General features: G+C 51.0%; 2 protein-coding genes and 1 long non-coding RNA gene across 9 annotated transcripts in view; 1 reads left to right on the top strand and 2 right to left on the bottom strand.

Annotated features, from left to right (window-relative positions):
• SCLY (selenocysteine lyase) overlaps nucleotides 1-1,115 on the bottom strand; it is a 29,017-nt gene extending 27,902 nt beyond the window's left edge. Inside the window, exon 1 of one of the 4 annotated variants that reach the window (XR_012507224.1) lies at nucleotides 935-1,115. Coding sequence is in view for 2 of the 4 variants with exons in the window: in XM_045511516.2 (XP_045367472.1) it covers nucleotides 935-1,023 (89 nt within the window). In the remaining 2 variants the exon portion in view is untranslated. The remainder of the gene's footprint in view (nucleotides 1-934) is intronic. The other 3 variants (XM_045511516.2, XM_010948121.3, XM_074364610.1) reach the window with 3 other exon arrangements.
• Nucleotides 1,116-1,263: 148 nt separating this feature from the next.
• LOC105063550 (uncharacterized) lies at nucleotides 1,264-9,867 on the top strand. Of its 2 annotated transcripts, none has more exons than XR_012507226.1 (3): nucleotides 1,264-1,448; nucleotides 7,030-7,277; nucleotides 9,086-9,867. It is a non-coding gene; the product is annotated as an uncharacterized LOC105063550 (long non-coding RNA). The 2 variants fall into 2 exon arrangements; XR_012507225.1 differs by having other exon boundaries at nucleotides 1,264-3,208.
• Nucleotides 9,868-13,097: 3,230 nt separating this feature from the next.
• The window catches only part of UBE2F (ubiquitin conjugating enzyme E2 F (putative)), a 49,051-nt gene continuing 43,129 nt past the window's right edge, over nucleotides 13,098-19,019 (bottom strand). For all 3 annotated transcript variants that reach the window (XM_074364611.1, XM_074364612.1, XM_074364613.1), the window contains 2 exons: nucleotides 17,442-17,504; nucleotides 13,098-13,842 (listed from right to left, as the gene is read on the bottom strand). In XM_074364611.1, coding sequence (XP_074220712.1) covers nucleotides 13,792-13,842; nucleotides 17,442-17,504 — 114 coding nt within the window. In that variant the 3' untranslated portion in view covers nucleotides 13,098-13,791. The remainder of the gene's footprint in view (nucleotides 13,843-17,441; nucleotides 17,505-19,019) is intronic.

The following is a 19,019-nucleotide window of genomic DNA, read 5'->3' as shown; positions in this document are numbered from 1 at the left end:
GGCAAAGGCTCTCAAACAAGACAGTGCGTTTCCCCCGCCCCCAGGGGAAGGTTCCAGCAGGCTGCAGCAGCAGTATGGACTGGAAGTACCTCCCCATCTTCATCTCCAGTTGCTCAGGCCAGTAGCCTGGGAACATCCTTCAGAATCCCTCTTCTCCCCTACTGTGGAGCACCAGCCAGTCCTGCAGGGCTTGTCACAGTACATCCACTTCTCCTGCCACCACTGCCACCACTCGGCCACACTACCTCTCCCTCCTGGATTATTACACAACATTCCAGACTAGATTCCCCGCTCCTGCATCACCCACGCCCCTACTCTACAAAAGCAGCCAGAAAGATTCCTTTAAAATATAAAATAATTTATAATGTAATGAAATCACATCACTCCCCTGTTCAAATCTCCAAGACCCCCATCACCCTTAGAATAAATCCCAAAGTCCTTCCAGGGCTCTGCGGCTCTGCTCGCGGACAGTGGCTCCACCACGCCCCTCCTCTCCAGTCCTCGCTGCCCCAGACCCCGCAGGCTCGTTTCTGCCCTAGCGGCCTTTGCTGCCATTCCCTCTTCCCGGTGCGCTCGTCCCCAGAACTTGTGCGGCTGACTCCTGGAGGTCTTTCAGCTTTCGGCCCAAGTGTCACCTCCCCGGAACCTTTCCCAGGCTTCCCAGCGCGCATCCCTGATTTAGGCTTCTCGCACGGACTACCCGGCAGGGCTGCATCCCCGCGCGGACCCTCATACCCACGAGTGACCAGCCAGCTGTTGCCTCCTCTCCGGGAAGAGCCCTCCCCCGGAGAATGACCACCTGCTGGCTGCCCCCTCCGTCGGGGAGTGACGATCGGCCGGCTGACTCTGTCCGACCTCGCCCCGCGGCGCCCGGAAGGCTTTTCCTGGAGCAGGGGGCCGACCGCTTCCCCCGTCTTCCCCTCAAGGAACGCACCTCTCTGGAGGGATTTTTTCTGCGCAGCCACCAGGCAGACTCGCCGCTCGCCCCAACACGTCCCTGCTCCGTGCTCCAGCCGCCTCCATCCCGACCCCGTGGCGGCCCGCTCCCAGCCCGCCTGTCCCCCGCGCTGCCGCAACGGACCAAGACTGTCACGCTTGGGACCGCCGCCGGAGGAGGCGGGGCCGCTGGTGCGCGTCCGGATTGGCTGAGCTGGGCACTCCCCGCCAATCCTCGCGCGGCAGCGCTACTCGGCGGGGAGGCGGGGCCCCAGGGCTGCGCGAGGTCAAGTGTCGGGGAGGCGGGGCTTAGTGCGTGTCGCAGAGGGCGTGGCCACGGCGGCGGAGCGCGGGCCGGGGAGTCCTGCCCTGGCCCAGAACGGTCAGTGGGCGGGCGGCGCCCAGGCGGGAGGGGTCCGCGTGTGTCCGCCCCGCTCGAGCGGGAGCCTCGGTCCTCCGAGGCCGGCGGGTTGCCGCGGTGCCGGAGGCTCCTCCCTGATTCTACCCTCTCCGTAGGTGACTCTGGGTGAAATTGGGGCTCGTTTCAGGAGCGCGGGCCTGAGGGGTCTGGAGGAGAGGCCGGGAGGCCAGGTGGAGGCTGTTAGAGAAGCCAAGGCAAGAGATGAGGGACACTAACCCGGGGCGCAAATCTCCGGAAAGATGGGCCCGGGATAGACTCAGGATGTGGAATAGGCAGCGGTGGGGACCGCTGGACGCGGGGCACGAGGGAGGGGGCGACGGGACAGGAAGGAACACGGCGGGGTGGGAGGCCGGGCTGAGTGTTGGCCGTGCCCAGCTGTCTGCGACAGTCAGATGAAACGCCTTGTGATCGCGTATCCTCTCTACCCAAACACGAGTCAGTTGTGAAAGCGGTGAGGGCAGAGATTCAGATTCTTGAATTCCAGTGAAGCCATCCACCATCTCTTGCCTTTTTGGCAAAAAAACAGTTTCTACGTTTAATTGAGCCCTGACATGTGCCTGGCACCATTCCAAGCACCTTTCGTGTATTCAGTAGTTTAATCTTGATAACACCAGTATCAAGTGGGTACCTTTAGCTCCACTTCATGCATGAGGAAAGGCACAGAGACGGTCAGCATCTTGCCAAGTTCGCGCCAGGGGTAATGGGGCCAGAATTTGAATTCAGGAATGCTTTGCCAAGAAGCTGAATTTTAAGTGAGTTTTTGTAGACTTTCTCAATTTTATCGCATGTTGGTGCCCAGAAGAAATTGTCTTTCCCAGCTCTGCAAGTTTCTACATTTCTGGATTCTTTAATTCCTTTCATTCTTGCCTGCAAACCAAGCTCATTTCTGGCCAAATGCAGCCAGCAACAAAGGACACCTAAATTTAAGAAGCAAATAGATATGCAAGAACTCAAGGCCAGTCAAAAGAGGAGGAAAGGAAAGAGACTAACGAAAGAATGTCAGAGTACATCGTGCAACTGAGAGGAGATCTGAAGTGTCTACTGTACACAAGTCAGGAGACACTGATGAATTCAGGAGAGAAATTTCACTAGAGCATGGGCGAGGGGGAAGGGAGTGCAGAGCCGAGGAAGGAACAGGACAAGGAATAGTGGGGAATGTAGTCAACTCTTCAAAAGGCTGAGAAAGGAAGGAGGTCAGAGGGGTACAAGATGAAGGGAAATATTTTAGTAAGACTGCACATGTTCACAGGCTGAAGGAAGGCAGCTAACCAGGAAGCTGAAGATAAGAGAGAAAGAAGTGCTAGTCCTGGAGGCAGTGAGAAGGCCTGAGGTTAAGAGCAAAGGTGGGAGCAGTGCAGGGGGGGAGGGGTTGAAAAGTAGGGGCGAGTTTCATTTTCTAAATCTATATGGAAGGCTATAAGGATGGGAGCTGGAGGGGCCCAGGGACAACTGACCAGGTGACTCACCTCAAGCACTCCTTGGACCCACATGTAGCAGTTAGAGTGTTTATTTCCAGGCAGATACAGTCAGAGACAAGATGACGCCCCACACGGCTGGTGGTGCCCACACACAGAGGACCAGTGCTGAGGCAGCAGTTCAGCCTCCTCTACTCTCACTAAAAGCAGCGTATGGTGCGACATGGAGCAGCAGCCACGGCTCCTCCAAGTGCGCTGGGCAGACAGACACAACAGATGCCCTAACAGCATGTCTTAGTCACGAAAGAAGTGCCCAATAAAGACTAAATATTTGAGGAATGCCATCTCCATGAAAGTGAGATAGTGCCTGCGACAAACAGAACTCAGAACTAAGGGGGAAAAGTGAGAGAGCTATTGGAGTAAGTCTTCAATAGAGGTAAGATCTCCAAGGAGGTAAGAGGATATTTTATTCCTTAAAAAGGCAGTCATAAAACAAGAACAGACAACAATGAAAAAACATATTGGCTGGAAACTGTAATAACTGAGGTTTAAAACCTCAATGGAGTTGCCGGGGATTGGGTAGAAGGGAAGGATAAATAGAGTCCCGGGGGGTTGTAGGGCAGTGAAACAATTTTGAACGATACTATAATAATGGGTACATGTCATTAGATGTTTGTGAGAACTCATATAATGTGCAACGACAAGAGTGAACACCAGTGTAAACTGTGGACTGTGGGTGACAATGATGTGTCAGTATAGTTCATCAATTGTAACAAATGTTACATCTGTGTGATGTCAGTAGAAGAGGTTATAGGTGTAGGGGCAGGGCCCTGTGAGAACGCTACCATATGCTCAGTTTTGCTGTGAACTTAAAACTGCTGTAAAAAAGTCTCTTTTTAATCAATAGATGGGCTGAGTAGAATAGGCATAAAGAGTGAATTAATGAGCTAAGTGCCTGAGCATAGGAATTCTCTCAGACTATTGCTCGAAAGCATAAAGAGATGAAAAATATGTAAGAAAAGAAACTTGCATCTAATACAGTGATTCTCAGCTGGGAGTGAGTCTTCCCTCCAGGGGATATTTGACAACGTCTAGAGACAATTTCAGTTGTCATAACTGGAGGGCGGGTGCTCCTGGGATGCAGAGAGGAGAGGTTACCTGCGCTACCAAACACCCTACAGCGCGCAGGACGGCCGAGTCTGGGGCCGGATCCAGCCCCAAATATCAGTAGTGCTCAGGCTGGGAAACCCTGGTTCCACATTTCCATTTGGTATCAAATCATGCTGCGTCTGCCTGAGGACTTTGTTCAGAACCTCTCGTGGCTCTAGTCTGCTGGCGTGACTTCTTTCAGCTTTTGTACGTATGAGAAGAGTCTTTATTTTGCCTTCATCTCTGATCCCTTCCCTAGGTGCAGAATTCTAGCTTGAGTGTTCTCTTCCAATAAAGATTTTTCTCCATTGTTGTCTTGCCTGCATTGTTTCCAACGAGAAATCTGTCACCCTTTTCTTTGTTCCTTTATGTATTGTTTTCATTTCTTGCCTGCTTTTACTGTTTTTGCTCTGTCGCTGATTTTAAGCCATTTAGAATGTGACTTGGTGTGGTTCTCTTCACGTTCTTGTGCTTTAAAGTTGTTGACCTTGTACCTGTGAATCTGTAGTGTTTATCAATTTGGAAAAAGTTCTGTAATTGTACCTTCGAATGATTTTCTCTCTCCCCTGCTCCTTTGGGGACTCCCATTAAAAGTTTATGAGGCCATAAAGTTTGAAGTTGTCCCACAGCTCACTGAAGTTCTGAGATTTTTTTTCCCTAGCTCCCCCACTCCTATCTGTTTTTCATTTTGGATTGTTTTTATTGCTCTGTCTTCAAATTCATGAATCTTTTCTTCAGCAACATGTAATCTGTAGTTAAACCCATCCAGTGTATTTTTCATTACACATATGCATGTAATTTTCTTCTGGAAGTTGAATTTACGTCCTTTTTATGTTTCCGTATCTTTACTTAACATGAGCACTCTTTCCTCTGTCTTCTTTAACTGTGTTAATGCTGTGGTCTCCTGATTCCATCATATTTGCCATTTCTGGGTGTGTTTCTGTTGAGTGATTTTCCCCCCTCTTACCAGGGTCTTGTTTTCTTGCTTCTTTGCATACCTTGTAGTTTTGTATTAAATACTAGGCATTGGGAATTTTTCCCTCTTGGGAGCTGGATATATAGTTTAATGGAAAACGTTATTGAGATTCTTTTAGGTTTACATGTAGTTGTAAAAAATGATACAAAGTCCTTTACCCCGTTTTCCACCAGGGTAGCAGCTCTCCCAAACCACAGTAATCCACTCTGCAGATCTTTGTCTGTGACTATTAGACCATTTACATATAATTATTCATCTTAGCTCTTAAATCTACCGGTTTATTTGTTTTCTACTTGTTGCATCTGGTTCTCAATTCTGTTTCTCTTTACTTGCCTTCCTGTGGGTAATTTGAACACTTTTCAGTATTCCATCTTGATTTCTCAATGTTTAAAAACAGATATAATCCACATACCATAAAATTCACCCTTTTGAAGTATATAATTTAGTGTTTACAAGGTTGCACAACCATTACCATCCAATTCCAGAACATTTTCATCACCCCCAAAAAGAAACTCTGTACTCTTTAGCACTCACCCCCATTTCCTCTACCCCACAGCCCCCAGCAACTACTAAGCTACTTCTCATCTCTATAATTTGCCTTTCCTGGGTATTTCACATAAATGGAGTCATACAGCGTGTGGCCTTCTGTGTCTAGCATCTTTCAGTTGGGATGTTTTCAAGGTTTTAGTCCAGGTTGGAGCACGATTCAACAATCCTCTCTTACTGATGACTACCGTCCATTTGCCTGGCTAGCCCACATTTCGTTTTCCATTCATCCCTTGATGGTCATTTGGATTGTTTCCAGTTTTGGACGATTATGAATAATGCTGCCCTTGAACATTCATGTCCAGACTTTCGCATGGAGATGTTTTCAGTTCTTTCGATAATGTAACTAGGGGTGGAACTGCTAGGTAACACGTAACTTCCTATTTAACCTGAAGAACTTCCAAAATGTTTTCAGAAGCAGCTGCAGCATTTGCCATTCTCACTAGCAGTGACTCCCAATTTCTCAGCATCCTCAGCAACACGTGATGTCTGCTTTTACTTTAGCTGTCTTGGTGGGTGTGAAGTGGTCTTGGCTTGCACTTCCCTAGTGGCTCGTGATATTGGTAATGATAGTAAGAAATGCGTGTTCACGCTGTCCCTGTTCCTGGCACAGAGTTTCCAAAACCCTTGGAGTTTACTACATGACAAGAGTAATAAAGATGAGAGGAACATCTTCCGTTATTTGTGACAGGCCCTTCTCAACCATGCTCAAGCTTGCCCCTAAGGAAGGGGGCTGGTGGTCGGGAAACCAACCACATGATTAGAGGACTGGATGTTCAGCCTCCTCCCACCCCCAACCTCTGAGGAGGGGACGGGGGCTGTAGATCTAACTTAATGATCAGTAGCCAATGATCTAATTATGTCTACATTAGCAAAGCCTCCATTAAAACCCCAGCTGAGGAGTTTCCAAGCTGGTGAACATGTGGGGGTGCTGGGAGGGCGGCACCCCAGAGAGGGGAAGGAAGCTCTGTGCCCCTTCTCCTCACCTTGCCTTAGGCACCTCTTCCATCTGACTGTTCCTAAGTTGTATCATTTCATAATAAACCTGTAATCTAGTAAGGAAACTCTTTTCCTGAGTTCTATGAGCTGTTCTAGCAAATTACTGAACCCAAGGAGAGGGTCACGGGAACTCCTGATGTATATATAGCCGGTCAGCCACACGTGTGGTGGAGGGGCTGGCGCTCTTAACTCTCATATTATTTAAGGGTCAACTGTAATGACAGGCTCTGGACATAAGGCTCTGAAGGAGCTCCAGTCATGTTCTGTGTCCTCTGGTAATTCAAGTTATATTGTGAATGTGGGGTGTTGGTTTTTAAGGCCACTGTGGAGTTGGAGAGTGGGGAACAGGGCTCATGTCCGCGAGAACGCCATGAACCTGCTGTGCTTGCAGAGATTTACCTTTTGGAGTAAATGCTCCTTGGAGCGCTCAAGCCTCTGGTTAATTCCCAGAGTTCTGAAGAAGCTGACTCGGAGAATTCTGGCCAGTTTTCTTGTTGCATTTATGGGGGAGAAGTTTTTCAAAGGTTCTTTGTCAGTTTTGCTGATTTCCCTCGTCTTCACGCTGGTTGTTGTGTCTCTTCTCCTAGTGGCTGCTCTGCATACCACCACAGACACGAGCTGATGAAGTCTTCTGACACCGCCATCCGCCTCTTCAAGCGAAGCAGGCGGCCTCCCCGCACCTAGTTCCCTTTCCCTTCTCCACTTTGAAGTATCACCGTCTTGAGGGCCAAACGGCATGATTTTTTACTTCAGCATCAAATATGACTTACAAAGATGCTTTTGTATCATCTCCTTTCTGCTCCAAGAACCTCTCCTGGCCGGTCTTCACGGGCAGGTGTGTTGGAAACCATGCTTTTAGTTTTACTTCATCTGAAAATATCTTGATTTCATTTTCATTCCTGAAGCAAAGTCTTGCTGGAGACAGAGTTTGTGAGTTATTTTTCCCCCAGCATATGAATAGGTCACGCCACTTCCTTTTGGCCTCCATGGCTTTGAGGAGAAACTCCCTGTCATTCAGATTGGTGTCCCCCATGGGTAATGCACCATTTCTGATGGCTTTGAAGATTTTTTTAGTCTTGAGAAGTTTCATTTATGATGTGTCTCCGCATGGACTTCTTCATACTCATCCTGCTTGGAATTCATTCACCTTCTTCAATCTCTCAAGATCTTGTCTTGCACCAGATTTGGGGAGTTTTCAGGGGCTTATTTCTTCAAATACTCCTTCAGCTTCACTCCATTTCTCCTTTCAGGATCAAGATGATATGAATGCTGGATATTCCGTTACTGCCCCATAAGTCCCTGCAGCTTTGCCCACCCCCTTCTTTTTAAATGTTTTTCTCTGTTGTTCAGGTTGAGTAAATTCTATTGATTTGTCCTCAAGTTTGTTGATTCTGTCCGTTTTCATTTCCACTCTACTACTGAGGCCATCCAAGTTTCAAAATCTTCTGTTTTTGAATCTTTTAGTTCTATAATTTCCACTTGGTTATTTTCTATAAATTATTTCTGTTGACTTTTTTCATTTGTTTCAAGAACATTTATAATCAAGTTTTGAAGCATTTTTATGACAGGTGTTTTAAAATTCTCATAAGCTCATTCCAACACCTGATTCAGCTCATTACTAGTACCGGTTCATTGTCTTTTCTCATGAAAGTTGCTGTTTCCCTGGTTCTCAGTATGATGAGCGGTTTCACCTGTGTCCTGGACATCTTGTCTATGAGATGGCAGGAGACTGAGTCCCATTTACATCTTTCCCGTCAGCAGGCAGAGGAGCGCCCGGGGGGCCCAGAGCCTCTGCAGTGTCATTTCGGCCTGTGTGGTCCGCCCGGTGCTGGGGCTTCCCCAGGCAGGGCTGATCGTTGTCTCTCACTGGGGAAGGGCAATCAGGGGTGAGCTGGAAGGGACTTGTCTGGCCAGGTGCTCGTGTTGGGGGGCTCCCTGTCAGTGCTGTCTGACCACCTCAGTGTCTCCAAATGGTGGAGAGCGTCAGGCCTGTGGTGGCCGAGGCTCTGGGGGCTGGTGCTAGTTGAGGCAGGGTTCCTTTGCAGGTCCTGTCCGCCCAGGTTGCCCTGCTGCCTCTGCTCAGGGGACGGCAGTCTCGGGACCCCTGAGACAGAGGCTTTCGGGCTTAGTTGCTGCCTGTAGCAGTTTCTGGATTTTTATAAGCCCTATTTGTCTCTGTTCTGGGACAGTAACTTTGCATTAACTGATCCTTCTGAGGCTTGCTTTTAAGATTTCTGGTGGGACCAGGGTAGTCTTGAGTGTGGTTTCCTGTTACTGAGCCAGTCCTCTTCTGAGAACCTTCCCAACGCCCTGTGAATCACAGGGTTTTCCATTCTGGCTTGTGGGAACGAGGGCTATTCCTGGCCTCATGTGAGCTCCAAGCATCATTTTCTGATTCTTTTGGGTGGTGCATTTCCCTGCCCTCAGTGCTCGCGCTCTGTGCAGCCCTCTGTCCTGGGACCCTGGCTTCATCTCAAGTCAGAGTGCCTGCCGGCTCTCTTCTGTCGCCGTGCCGAGATTGGGGACCAGGCGCATCTCATTCAGGGATTGCTGTCCTGCACTGCCAGGTGTCCAGTGTCTCGAAACCGTCGTCTGTACCTGTGGTCAGGTTTTCACTCACTCAGATGTGGTTTCTGCCCCCAGCACGGCGACCAGTCTGGCCAGGCACGCGGCAAGCACACTGGATGCCACCTGCATCTGCTTCTCCGTCGAGAGCCTGGTGCTCACCAGGAACACAGGGCTTCTCTTCCCAGACGCCGACTCGAGGCTGAAACCTCTGAGGACGAGGCTCTTTCACAGCGCTGCGCCCAGCTTCTGGCTCCCAACGTCCTCCTGGTGAGGGGAGGCAGGCATGCGGGTGAACAGGGCTGCCGAGGTGGGAACATATTTTCAAAGAGAGCTGTCTGACAACGAGTGGTTTAAGAGACCAAATCATCCTTCCTGCAAGCACCAGGCAGCGCACGGGAAGCAGCAGTTGTGGGGGAATGGGCTGACACTGAGGTGCCAAAAACCCAACATAGACAAGTGTGTCCTGCCCGGCCGGGGAGACCTGACAGGCCTCACACAGGGGTCTGAGCAGGGAAAGGACATTCCTGGATGTGAACTGTGGGGAGAGCAGGTGAGGAGCCAGGCCGCACAAGCTCGCAGTCTCTCCTGCGGCTGCCCTGCCCAGCACCTGTCCCGGCTTGCGGGGCACGGGGCCTGGCCGGAGTCTCTCCCCCAGCACTGGGGACCCTTGGGACACGGACTGTTTCTTCCAACCAGCCACAAGATTTTAAAAAACAAAAAACCACAGTGAATTTACCGGAAGAATTCCAGCCCAGTGAATTTGGCAATGAAAATGAAGCCTAAAATGGGATTTTAAGAGGTTATGTTAGTTCTTTATACAGTTTAACATGAATAAACAGACATTCTTAACAATGCAAGGCCCCCAAACGCCTCCATCACTGGATTTTTAAAAGAACTTCTTTCAAACCACAACTCTTTAAATAAATCAACTTTAGTACCCCCTGGAAACCCAGGGCATGGGTGGTAACTTCAATGGGTGATAAGCACTCCTTTGAGTTGGCCCCTCCAATCTGTTGGATTTTTGTTTGTTTGAGGCAAGGTTATATGAGGGAGAAAAGGGGCGCGACAGGTTTTCTCATTTTCCAAGTTCTTCTCTGGCAGAGCAAAAGCAAAACACTATTTTACTAAGACTATATATTAGGATTTTACTAGACACACTATTTTTTGAAGAATGATGAACTTGTAGGAGACCTGATTTTCCAAGAATAAACACTTTTAAGTGGATGAAAGCGAAACAATCCTGGAACAGACAGTCCTAGCCAGGAATAGGCCTTGTTAAAGCTGCAACTGGTGGCTAACATCTTGTTGGACTTTTGATATGAAGAAAGTTCTGTTTGATCATCAAATCAGCAACAAGCCTGATGCAAACAGGAATTCGGTCTTTTTTCACAGCAGGTCTTTAAAGAAGGAAAGGTGGGGGTAACAGAGCAACCCAGGAACAGGGCTTTGTCCCCTGAAGGCGCGCGGTACGTCTTGGTGACCCCTACTGCTTCTGGGATTTGCCCCCCGAGGTTTTTGTTGCTAAGGTCCTGGGCCCAGCAGCAGGACTGTTCCATCTGCGTCTGCTGTCCTGAGAAAAAGACATGCCAGCCCTGCCACCAGACATCCTGAGAGTGGGCCTGGGACTCTGCTGAGACCTGCCTGGCTGTGGCCAAGTCACAGGGAAGGACACGGTTGCCTTCCGCACCTGTGAAATCTTTCTAGACAAGCATTCAAGTCCCCAGGAATGTACCTACGGGCAGAAGGAAACAGGCATGGACACTCTGGAACATTTAAACTGCAAATACTAAGGTATGTGCTCCTTTCAAAGACTGTATATTCAAAACACTTTAGTACCGTGAACAGTCTGCATACTATGCAGTTTTTACATGAACTTTTTCATTTTTGTACTGCGGCGTCTTCTCTAGCAGGTGCGCACACTGACCGAATCTCAGGTTGGTGGAAACCACGCCAGCAGGCCTCTAAGGCTCTCAGGTCTTGGAGGTAAGGACAAGCAAGGCAGGGCGTCCTGTGAAGTTAACCAAAACCCAAGATGCTGCCCCTGGGGACCACGTCCTGCAACAACCCAAATACAGTGGCTGGAGAGCACATATGAGGAGTGAGGCCATGGCTGCAGGGCAAGGAGGCACACAGCTGAGAGATCAGCATTCAACACCCGAGGAACACTCACCCTGGCTCCACAGAAAGACTGCAGAGGTAGCTTGCAGGTGTTGTGTTTGAAGGACTGTAAGAGGGGAGACGTGACTTTTCCCTTCTGAGAGGGCTACCCTTGAGCTGTCCCTTCCAAGTATGCTCGAAAACCATGCAGCTGACACGTCAAATTCGAAGCAGCAGAGTCATGGGGACCCGACTGAACGTCAGAGCCATCACGTCTCCCGGGCCTGCTCCACCCTGCTCTGCTCCAGGGCTGGCCTTGTTGGCTGGGCATCCCCACCCCCTGGTAGGTCAGAAATCATCAACTATCACTAGGTTGGGGGGCACACAATCACAGCCAGAACGTCAGTTTGGCCTAAAAGTGGGAAAGAGACCCCAAGAAACCCAAAGTCCTAGAAGTCAGGGTCCTGCAGCCAAAAGGCGCCAGAGGCCCCCCGGCCAAGCACCCAGCCCGGCACCAGTGGTCACGGAGACGGGCCGGGCTAGGTGTGCGCCTTAGCGACATGGGAGGGGCAGGGAGGCGAACACCTCTGAGGGACTGCCATGGGACGGAAAGGGACGACCCACCTGTGGGGAAATGTCTTTTTTTTTCCTTTAATTTAAATTTTTAAAAAATTTTATTTTGGGGGGTGGTAATAATTAGGTTTATTTATTTATTTTAATGGAGGTACCAGGGAAAGGGGAAATGTCATTTTTGAAGAATTACTTGATCCCTGAGAAGAAAAGTATCTTTCTATTGTGTGAGGTCAGTATTAACAATGGACGTGATCCCTTTCAGTCTGGTCCGGGGGAGGCAGTCTTAACTCCATCACACGCCTCCACTTGACATCGGGCGCTGCCTTCCTTCCTCCACCTCCATTCGCACCTCAGGGTGCAGCCTGGGGCTGCTGGGACAGCTGAGATGGGAGATGACTTGGCTGGAGTTGGCAGACAGCAGTGTGCCCTGGCTCGCAGGGGCACGAATCAGGCGTGTGGGTGGCCAGCTGTTGCTCTCCTGACCCCCAAGCAGAGGACGGCCCTAAGGCCAGCTGGCAAGCCCCTGTGACACTGGGCAGCGCTCCAACTAAAAGCACGTGAACTGGAGCACTGTTCTCAGGCCTGGAGAGGTGGGTATTACTGTGCCCAACAGGCCCTGAGACACTGAGATGCCAGCGAGCCCTGACCCAGGCCCTGCCTTCCTACTCTGTGCACCAGAGGTGTGGCCCAGCAGCTGGGGTCACCCTCCAGCCGAAAGGGCACAATCCCTGATTACCAATGGGAAGTAGGGCCCCATATTCCGCCCCTGCTGATCTCCAGGACAGACTGATCTCATAACAGAGATTGTGTAATAAATTAAGAAAAACACACAAGACCAGGGAGATGGCAGACTGGGGGGAATTCAGAGGGCTACGGAGGCTGCCAGTCAAACCTGAGCGTTATCAGGCAGGCAGCAGGCGAAGCCATGCGAACATTTATTGCACCTGATCCCACCGGTCCAGACGCCTAAGGCTGGAATAAATCCGCCTGCCTCTCTTCCGTGTCTTTACCCTGAAGTCACGGGCCTGAACTGAGGCTGGCGGATTCCTGGCCCTCTGGGACTTACCCTAGACAGGCCTGGGGCCAGAGCAAGCTCAGAAGGCCACAGGTACAGTCTCTGGCATCAGACATGTTTGGGCTGATTCCTGAGGTCTCGCTCCCACGCCCCAGAACGTGAGGATCTGGCTTATGAGCCCCTGACCCCTGCAGAAACACCAGGCCCCTGGCTGGAGTGGCCTCCAACCTATTTCCTCTGGGCAGCATGTGAGGAAGGGCTCCCTGCCCTTTTTTTTTTTTTTTAAATCATCCAGATCTAGGTTCAAAGGATCCTGAAACTTCTTTGCCCCATCTGGACCTGAAAACAAGAGCTGATTTTTAAAAGCCAAATTTTCGTTGCATTTGGACAGAATGAATAATGTGTTTTTCATATTTTCTTTGTATTTCTCTTCAATAGTTGCATGACCCAACATCTTTCTGTCTGCTCTATACAATGAAAATACAAACTAAATGAGGATAGAAAAAAATAATTAAAGCATTAAGTCGTACAAATTACAAATCTGTTCCAAAATATACTTACATTAAATAAAATACGCATTTCAGTAAGAGATCTACAGTGAATTCTGGGAAGCTTCACGACACCTAGGCAGGGCCAACACTCGTGGAAGGAGCTAAGAGAATTTGCATCCAATCACAGTTTGCAGCGGGTTCTGATCGCCGACCTGCGAGCTACACTGAGTAGGTCATTAGCATCACCTGCGCAGGGAATGGACTCTGGGGACAGGGGAGAAGCAAGCTCTAGCCTCAGTTCTGAGTTCATTACAACTCCTCAAGAATCTCATCAACAGCCTGTACAGTACGGTTTCAGAAAAGTAAACACGTGAAGGTAAGCAGACAACCCTAGAACTGCGAGCACACTTCCTTGCTGTATTTATGTGGGACTCTCTCTACAATGGGCAGCCGTGAAGAGGTTCTTCCCCAGGACGGCGCGGTCACAGGACTCGCACGACGCGGCGGGACTGAGGGGAGCAGGGGACTGGGGAGGAGGCTCCCGCCTGGATTCAGCTGGAGACAAACTTCAGACACAGTCCAGGCCCTGCAGTCCGCTCCTGCTATCATCTGGCGTAGCGCTTAATGTAGTCTTCAACTTTACTCCGGAAGTCCTCCTGTGGGCAAGAGGGATGGGGGAGGAGGAGGGGTTAGCGGGGGCCAACACTTCAACAACAAGTCGGATGCACCAGAGCCAAGGACCCCGGGGGCTCTTGGAGTGTGGAGGGTCTGGCAAGGTGGTGGGAGCCGAGTGCCACTCCACCCCCCCCACCCCCGGGCACAACTGAGCTGGGTGCTGGGGAGGGACGCAAACAGCAGCCCTGGGCAGAAGGGAGCCCAAGACTCTGGGTCCTGCAGGTGGGAGAGTGAGATTCACCAGCGGGGTCAAGGTCATGACGCGTATGAGTCACAGGCTGCCGCTCTCAGGAAGACCCCTGTGTCTCCCCAGGACCCTGCCACCCACGGCCCTGGTGCAGCCCACCCGGAGGGCGACCTCCCTGCCTGAGGAGGGGCGGGCTTGCTACAGAGCCCCTCCTTGGCGTCGAGCAGAGGCCACCCAGGAGCCGGGGGGGACCCCTCAGTTGTAAAAAGGCTGTGTGGATGTGGTGACTCACCTCAGACCTGAGCCCACCCCACGGGCCTGTCCCCAGGCCTTTTCTCTCAAAGGGGAGGGGCAAAATTCCTTGTCCTGGCAGGACTGCGAGGGGCCCTGGAGCTCATCCACCTCAGCACGCCCGCCCGCATTTGGTGGCGGACAGCGCGTGGCCTGACGGCAGGCTCCCAGCACACAGCTGCCCGCGGGGTCGCACGGCCTCGGCCCTGGCGGCGCAGACGGGCACCCGCTTGTGGCGGCGAGCTGCTGCCCCACGCGGTCTCTCCTGGGGCCGCGCTGGGAGGGCTGGGGCAGAGCCACTAGCTCCTCTTAGCAATGGCTTCACCCGGTGACTCTCAAGATGGGGGCGGGTGCCTGGTTCCAGAGCTCTGGGAAAGGTGCCTCAGGTGAGTAAGTAGAGAGCTGTGACCGCACGCCAGGGGGCCTGCACTGGTCCCAGGACAGTGTCCAGAGGCTCCCTTGCAGCCCCCCGCCTGCAGCAAACATGGGCTGTGCTGAAGCCCTGGCGTGCCTCTAGTGACTCTCACCAGGTCACTTCCACAGTACCCTGAAGCCAACAACACCATGAGCTCCCAGGGAGCCGCGGCCGAAGCTCGCAGGGTGTTGTGAGGATCCCACAGGCAACCTCCACCCCCAGAGCCCCGACGTCAGGACCAAAGGTGCCTCAGCGTAGTCTTAATCCCCCTTGCCTCATCTTCTCGTCCAGAGGTGAGGAGTCCTCTGGAACAGGCCTCTGCAGCCTCCCCCTTCCCTCTGAGGACCCGTGAGAAGGCATGAACTCTGGAGGCAAATCTTGGGCTCTGCCCCTTCCTGGCAAGTCTTTTTTTAACCTTCTTGGTGGCCCTGATTCCTCAGCAGCAAATGAGAGACAGCAAGAGTCCCTCTGTGTGGAGCTGTCAGGAGGACAAAGGCACCCTGGGGGCTAGGTGGGACAGTGCCAGGCACCCAGGAGGGCTGCTCAGGGTGGCTGCCACTGTCAGGTCACTGCGGACCCCTGCCGCCCTGCTGCAGTCATGCTGGCCTTCACACTCTCCCCTGGACACCCTGAGCACACTCCTGCCTCAGGGCCTTTGCACTGCTATTGAGTCTGGAACACACTTCCTTCCTGTCCACTTGGTTCACAGCAGATCTCAATTCCCATCTCACCAGAAAGGCTTTTTCTCTGAGAACTTGACACAAAATAAACTGTATCTGCGAAGCACAACAAAATGAGGTCTGTCTGTGACCTCCAAGTCTTCCTACTTCATACAAAGATCAGGAAACAACCTTCCAAGAAAAATAAAAGGATAAACAATATGTAACATCTTTCTCCACCTGGCTCTGTAGGGTGTTTCTTCCCTGACAAGGTTTAGTCTGCAGGGCTGCCAGCTGTCACAGTACAGAGTGTGGAAGTCCTTGTCCGCGACAATGACAGGTGGACTTCCAACATGAATGGAGCCTCCTGCGAAGGCCGGGGACCGAGGAGCACACCTGCACGGGCCTGTCAGCGCAGCGGACAAACCAAGGCTTTGCCAGACAACACAGCCCAGCCAGGGCCGCCCAAGGGTGCAGACGGCTGACCCCTGAAGGCGGGCAAGCAGTGAGGACCTAAGACCTTTGCTGTCTCCGGGGTCCCTCAGCAGGACGCAGGCCTCCCAGACCGCCTTCTCCGCCTGTCCAGAAGCACCTGACGCCCTCCGTGCGGCCGCAAGTCTCAATGCTGCCTGCCGTACCGCCGCAGGACACAGGCTGGGTGGTCGGGCTATCGTGTCTCAGTCCGGGCCTCCTGCCCACTCTTCAGGGCCCTGCTCAGGCAGTGCCTCTGCTCCTCGGCTCAGGACCTTGGGACCGTCCTACATGGCACAGTCACAGTGCCCTGCACGTGCTGGCACACAGGCCTTACACAAAGACAACCGCTCTCAACGCTAAGCACCATACTCAGAACCAACGTGATGGCTTCCAGAACTTCTATGTTCAGAGCAGCGCCAGCCCGTCTGACAGCGTTAGGTGGGTGCCTCCCAGGGGAGGCAAGGATTCGCGGGGACTCTGGTTCAGAGAAGGAAACGTGGGGTCCTGTGACTGCACGGAGTCAGCACCGCAATGCTGTCCATGGCAGCCTGACTAGCTCCTGCACAACCTCCAACAGCCCCGTCCCCGGCGCACGCGGCCGGCTCCTGGACTCCTGGGGCAGACCAGTGCCTCATTCAAGCGCTCCGTAAGGTTGGGGCACAGAGGACGTTTATTGCCTTATCATTTGTAGTTGGGAAAAAAGTCCCACAGGAAAAACCTGAGTGCCTGCCAATAAGAGATGGGGGAAAAAGGCTGGAAGAACCACTTCACAGAACAGTATTCAACAGCTCCTAAAATGAGTGAGTGATAGTTTACGCACTGACTTGGAGGGAAAAGTTAAAACAACAACAAAAAAAGGAACTGAAGACTGAGAGTAATAAAGACTGAGAGTAATAAACATGATCTCGGCACTGTGGGCTCGGCACCCGAGCGGCTCACGTGGGCCGGAACTCCTGGGGTGGGGGACGCGACCTGCTGGGCAGGGGGCAGGTGGCGCTGGTGGGTGCGACTCCCTTCACGTCCCTTCCGGTCCCTACGCTGTCATAAGGCAAGAGTAGCCTGTTTTAGGGGTGGGAAGGGACAGACTGGGAGTTCGAGATTTGCAAATACTGACAGATGTATATAGAAGAGATAAACAAGTTTACACTGTACAGCACAGGGAAATATATTCAAGACCTTGTAGCTCACGGTGGAAAAGAACATGAAAATGAATGTATGTATATTCATGTATGACTGAAAAATTGTGCTGGACACCAGAAATTGACACAACGTTGTAAACTGACTGTAACTCAACAAAAGTTGAAAAAAAAAAAAAGAGTTGCTTGTTTTAAATCACTCACACTGAACTCTAGTAGGAAACCCCGTCTAATAAAAACCCCTTGGGTCAGGCGCTTTCCCGAGACCACTCACATTTCCGTAACACATTGCTCACAAGCAGCTTTAACTTCCAGGCCTGGAGCCCACCATTCTCCATTTCGTATGTGTCTTATCAAGAAACAGTCATTATCCTTTCACCAAACACAGAGACCCAGGATGTTCCCGTTACTCACTTACCTTGTCCCGCAAATGATGTTCTGCAGCTTCAATGTTCAGTGGATCATCAAAATTCAAGAGATCCTTAAAAAGAGAGAAACTCAAAGTAAACAATGAATCTGTTTTCCCGCTGTTACAAGTCTTCATCTTAAGAACCAGGCAACAGAAATCTAATCGGCAAAATGGCATAAAGAATTGAGAAAATTCCTGAGAGTTCAAGTTCTGATGTCAGAGTCCTTAGCATGTGGGTACTTTATTCAAAACGTGGCAGGAAGAAGGGAGGGCTGTATTTACGTATGAGGACCCAAAGTTTGGTGAGGAAGTAGCAATCACGTTAACTTCAGACACTATTTTTGATAATCGGGGAATGACAAACCACTATTATCATGAGCATTTTTAAATAAAATCCTATTCGCTTCTCCTGAAAAATTCATTTTCTCCTTTATTTTGTGGTTAACACCTCTCCCTTCCTAAATTGGAACTGTTCTGACCTTACCTGGATTTTCCCTTTAATTCATCTCCATAAGCATCGCACTCAGCCCAGTAGGAATGGCATCTGGAACCCAACTGAATGTAGGACAGCGCCACAAGGCCAGTGTCCCCCTGCTGAAGGAGGAAGCACCAGACCCTGTCCACCTTAGACAAGCCCTGGAATGGCTACTCCTCTCTTCCCCCAAGAGTAACCGTGGATTTCAGACTGGAGGCCTGTCCTGTCTTCACCCTGCCTGATCTTCTTAAAGTCCGGGGAAGAGAGACTGGTTCTTATGAGTCACTGCTTCCACGGCCATCACTGGGTCACTGTAAAGGCGACTATACTCTCCCTCAGGAGAAATGTTTAATCCTGGGACTGTGTTCCTGATTTGGAAATAAACATGGGTATGACCGACATGTCACAAATACAGCAAGGAAAAACTGTAAATCTCTAAGACTGTTCAGTTGGGAAGTTAGACTCCAGGTCCTAGAAATACGAAAAAATATAAAGCACATGTTCTGTGAGAATCCTGATGCATATGAAGACTACACCAGACACACAAAATTCTTCCTCTTCTTTTCCATGTACTTGACCTAAAATGAATATATTGGTTCGAATGACCATTACAGACTTAATGAGCAATTCTGATGGGCTCTTTAGGATCCGGAAGGTGCGGAGTGGAGGGAGAGGACTGCACCAGATGTCCTTTAAAACAAAAAAGCAGTACAGCTGTGAGGCACGTTTTAAACTGCACTCCAGCCTCTGCATCTCCAGAAGTAAAACCTCATTCACTTCAGTGAAAAAGCCTGACTCACAACAAATGACTGAGACCAGCAGAAAACTGCCCAGATGGCTCAGCACCCCTTGGGTCCCGCCTTCTCCTGGAGATTATGGCAGGCCCTGGAATCGGGAAGTGTGACGTCAGACGGGAAGGCAAAGGGAGGCAGGCACTTGACAGTCTATTCTGAGGCTGTTTTTTATTTCCTGAAGGTAAGAACACTGCAGCCTCAGATGACAGGCTGGGGAAGCAGCCCTGCCCGCGGGGCTGGGCTGAGCTGAGGGGCACGTCTGCCGGCGGCCAAGAAGCGGCCCTCCGATGGCCGGCGCCATTGTGGGCTGTCCAGGAA

Source organism: Camelus bactrianus, chromosome 5 (assembly GCF_048773025.1).
Source record: "Camelus bactrianus isolate YW-2024 breed Bactrian camel chromosome 5, ASM4877302v1, whole genome shotgun sequence".
NCBI classification, from domain to species: domain Eukaryota; kingdom Metazoa; phylum Chordata; class Mammalia; order Artiodactyla; family Camelidae; genus Camelus; species Camelus bactrianus.
This window is presented reverse-complemented; position numbering and strand designations above follow the sequence as displayed.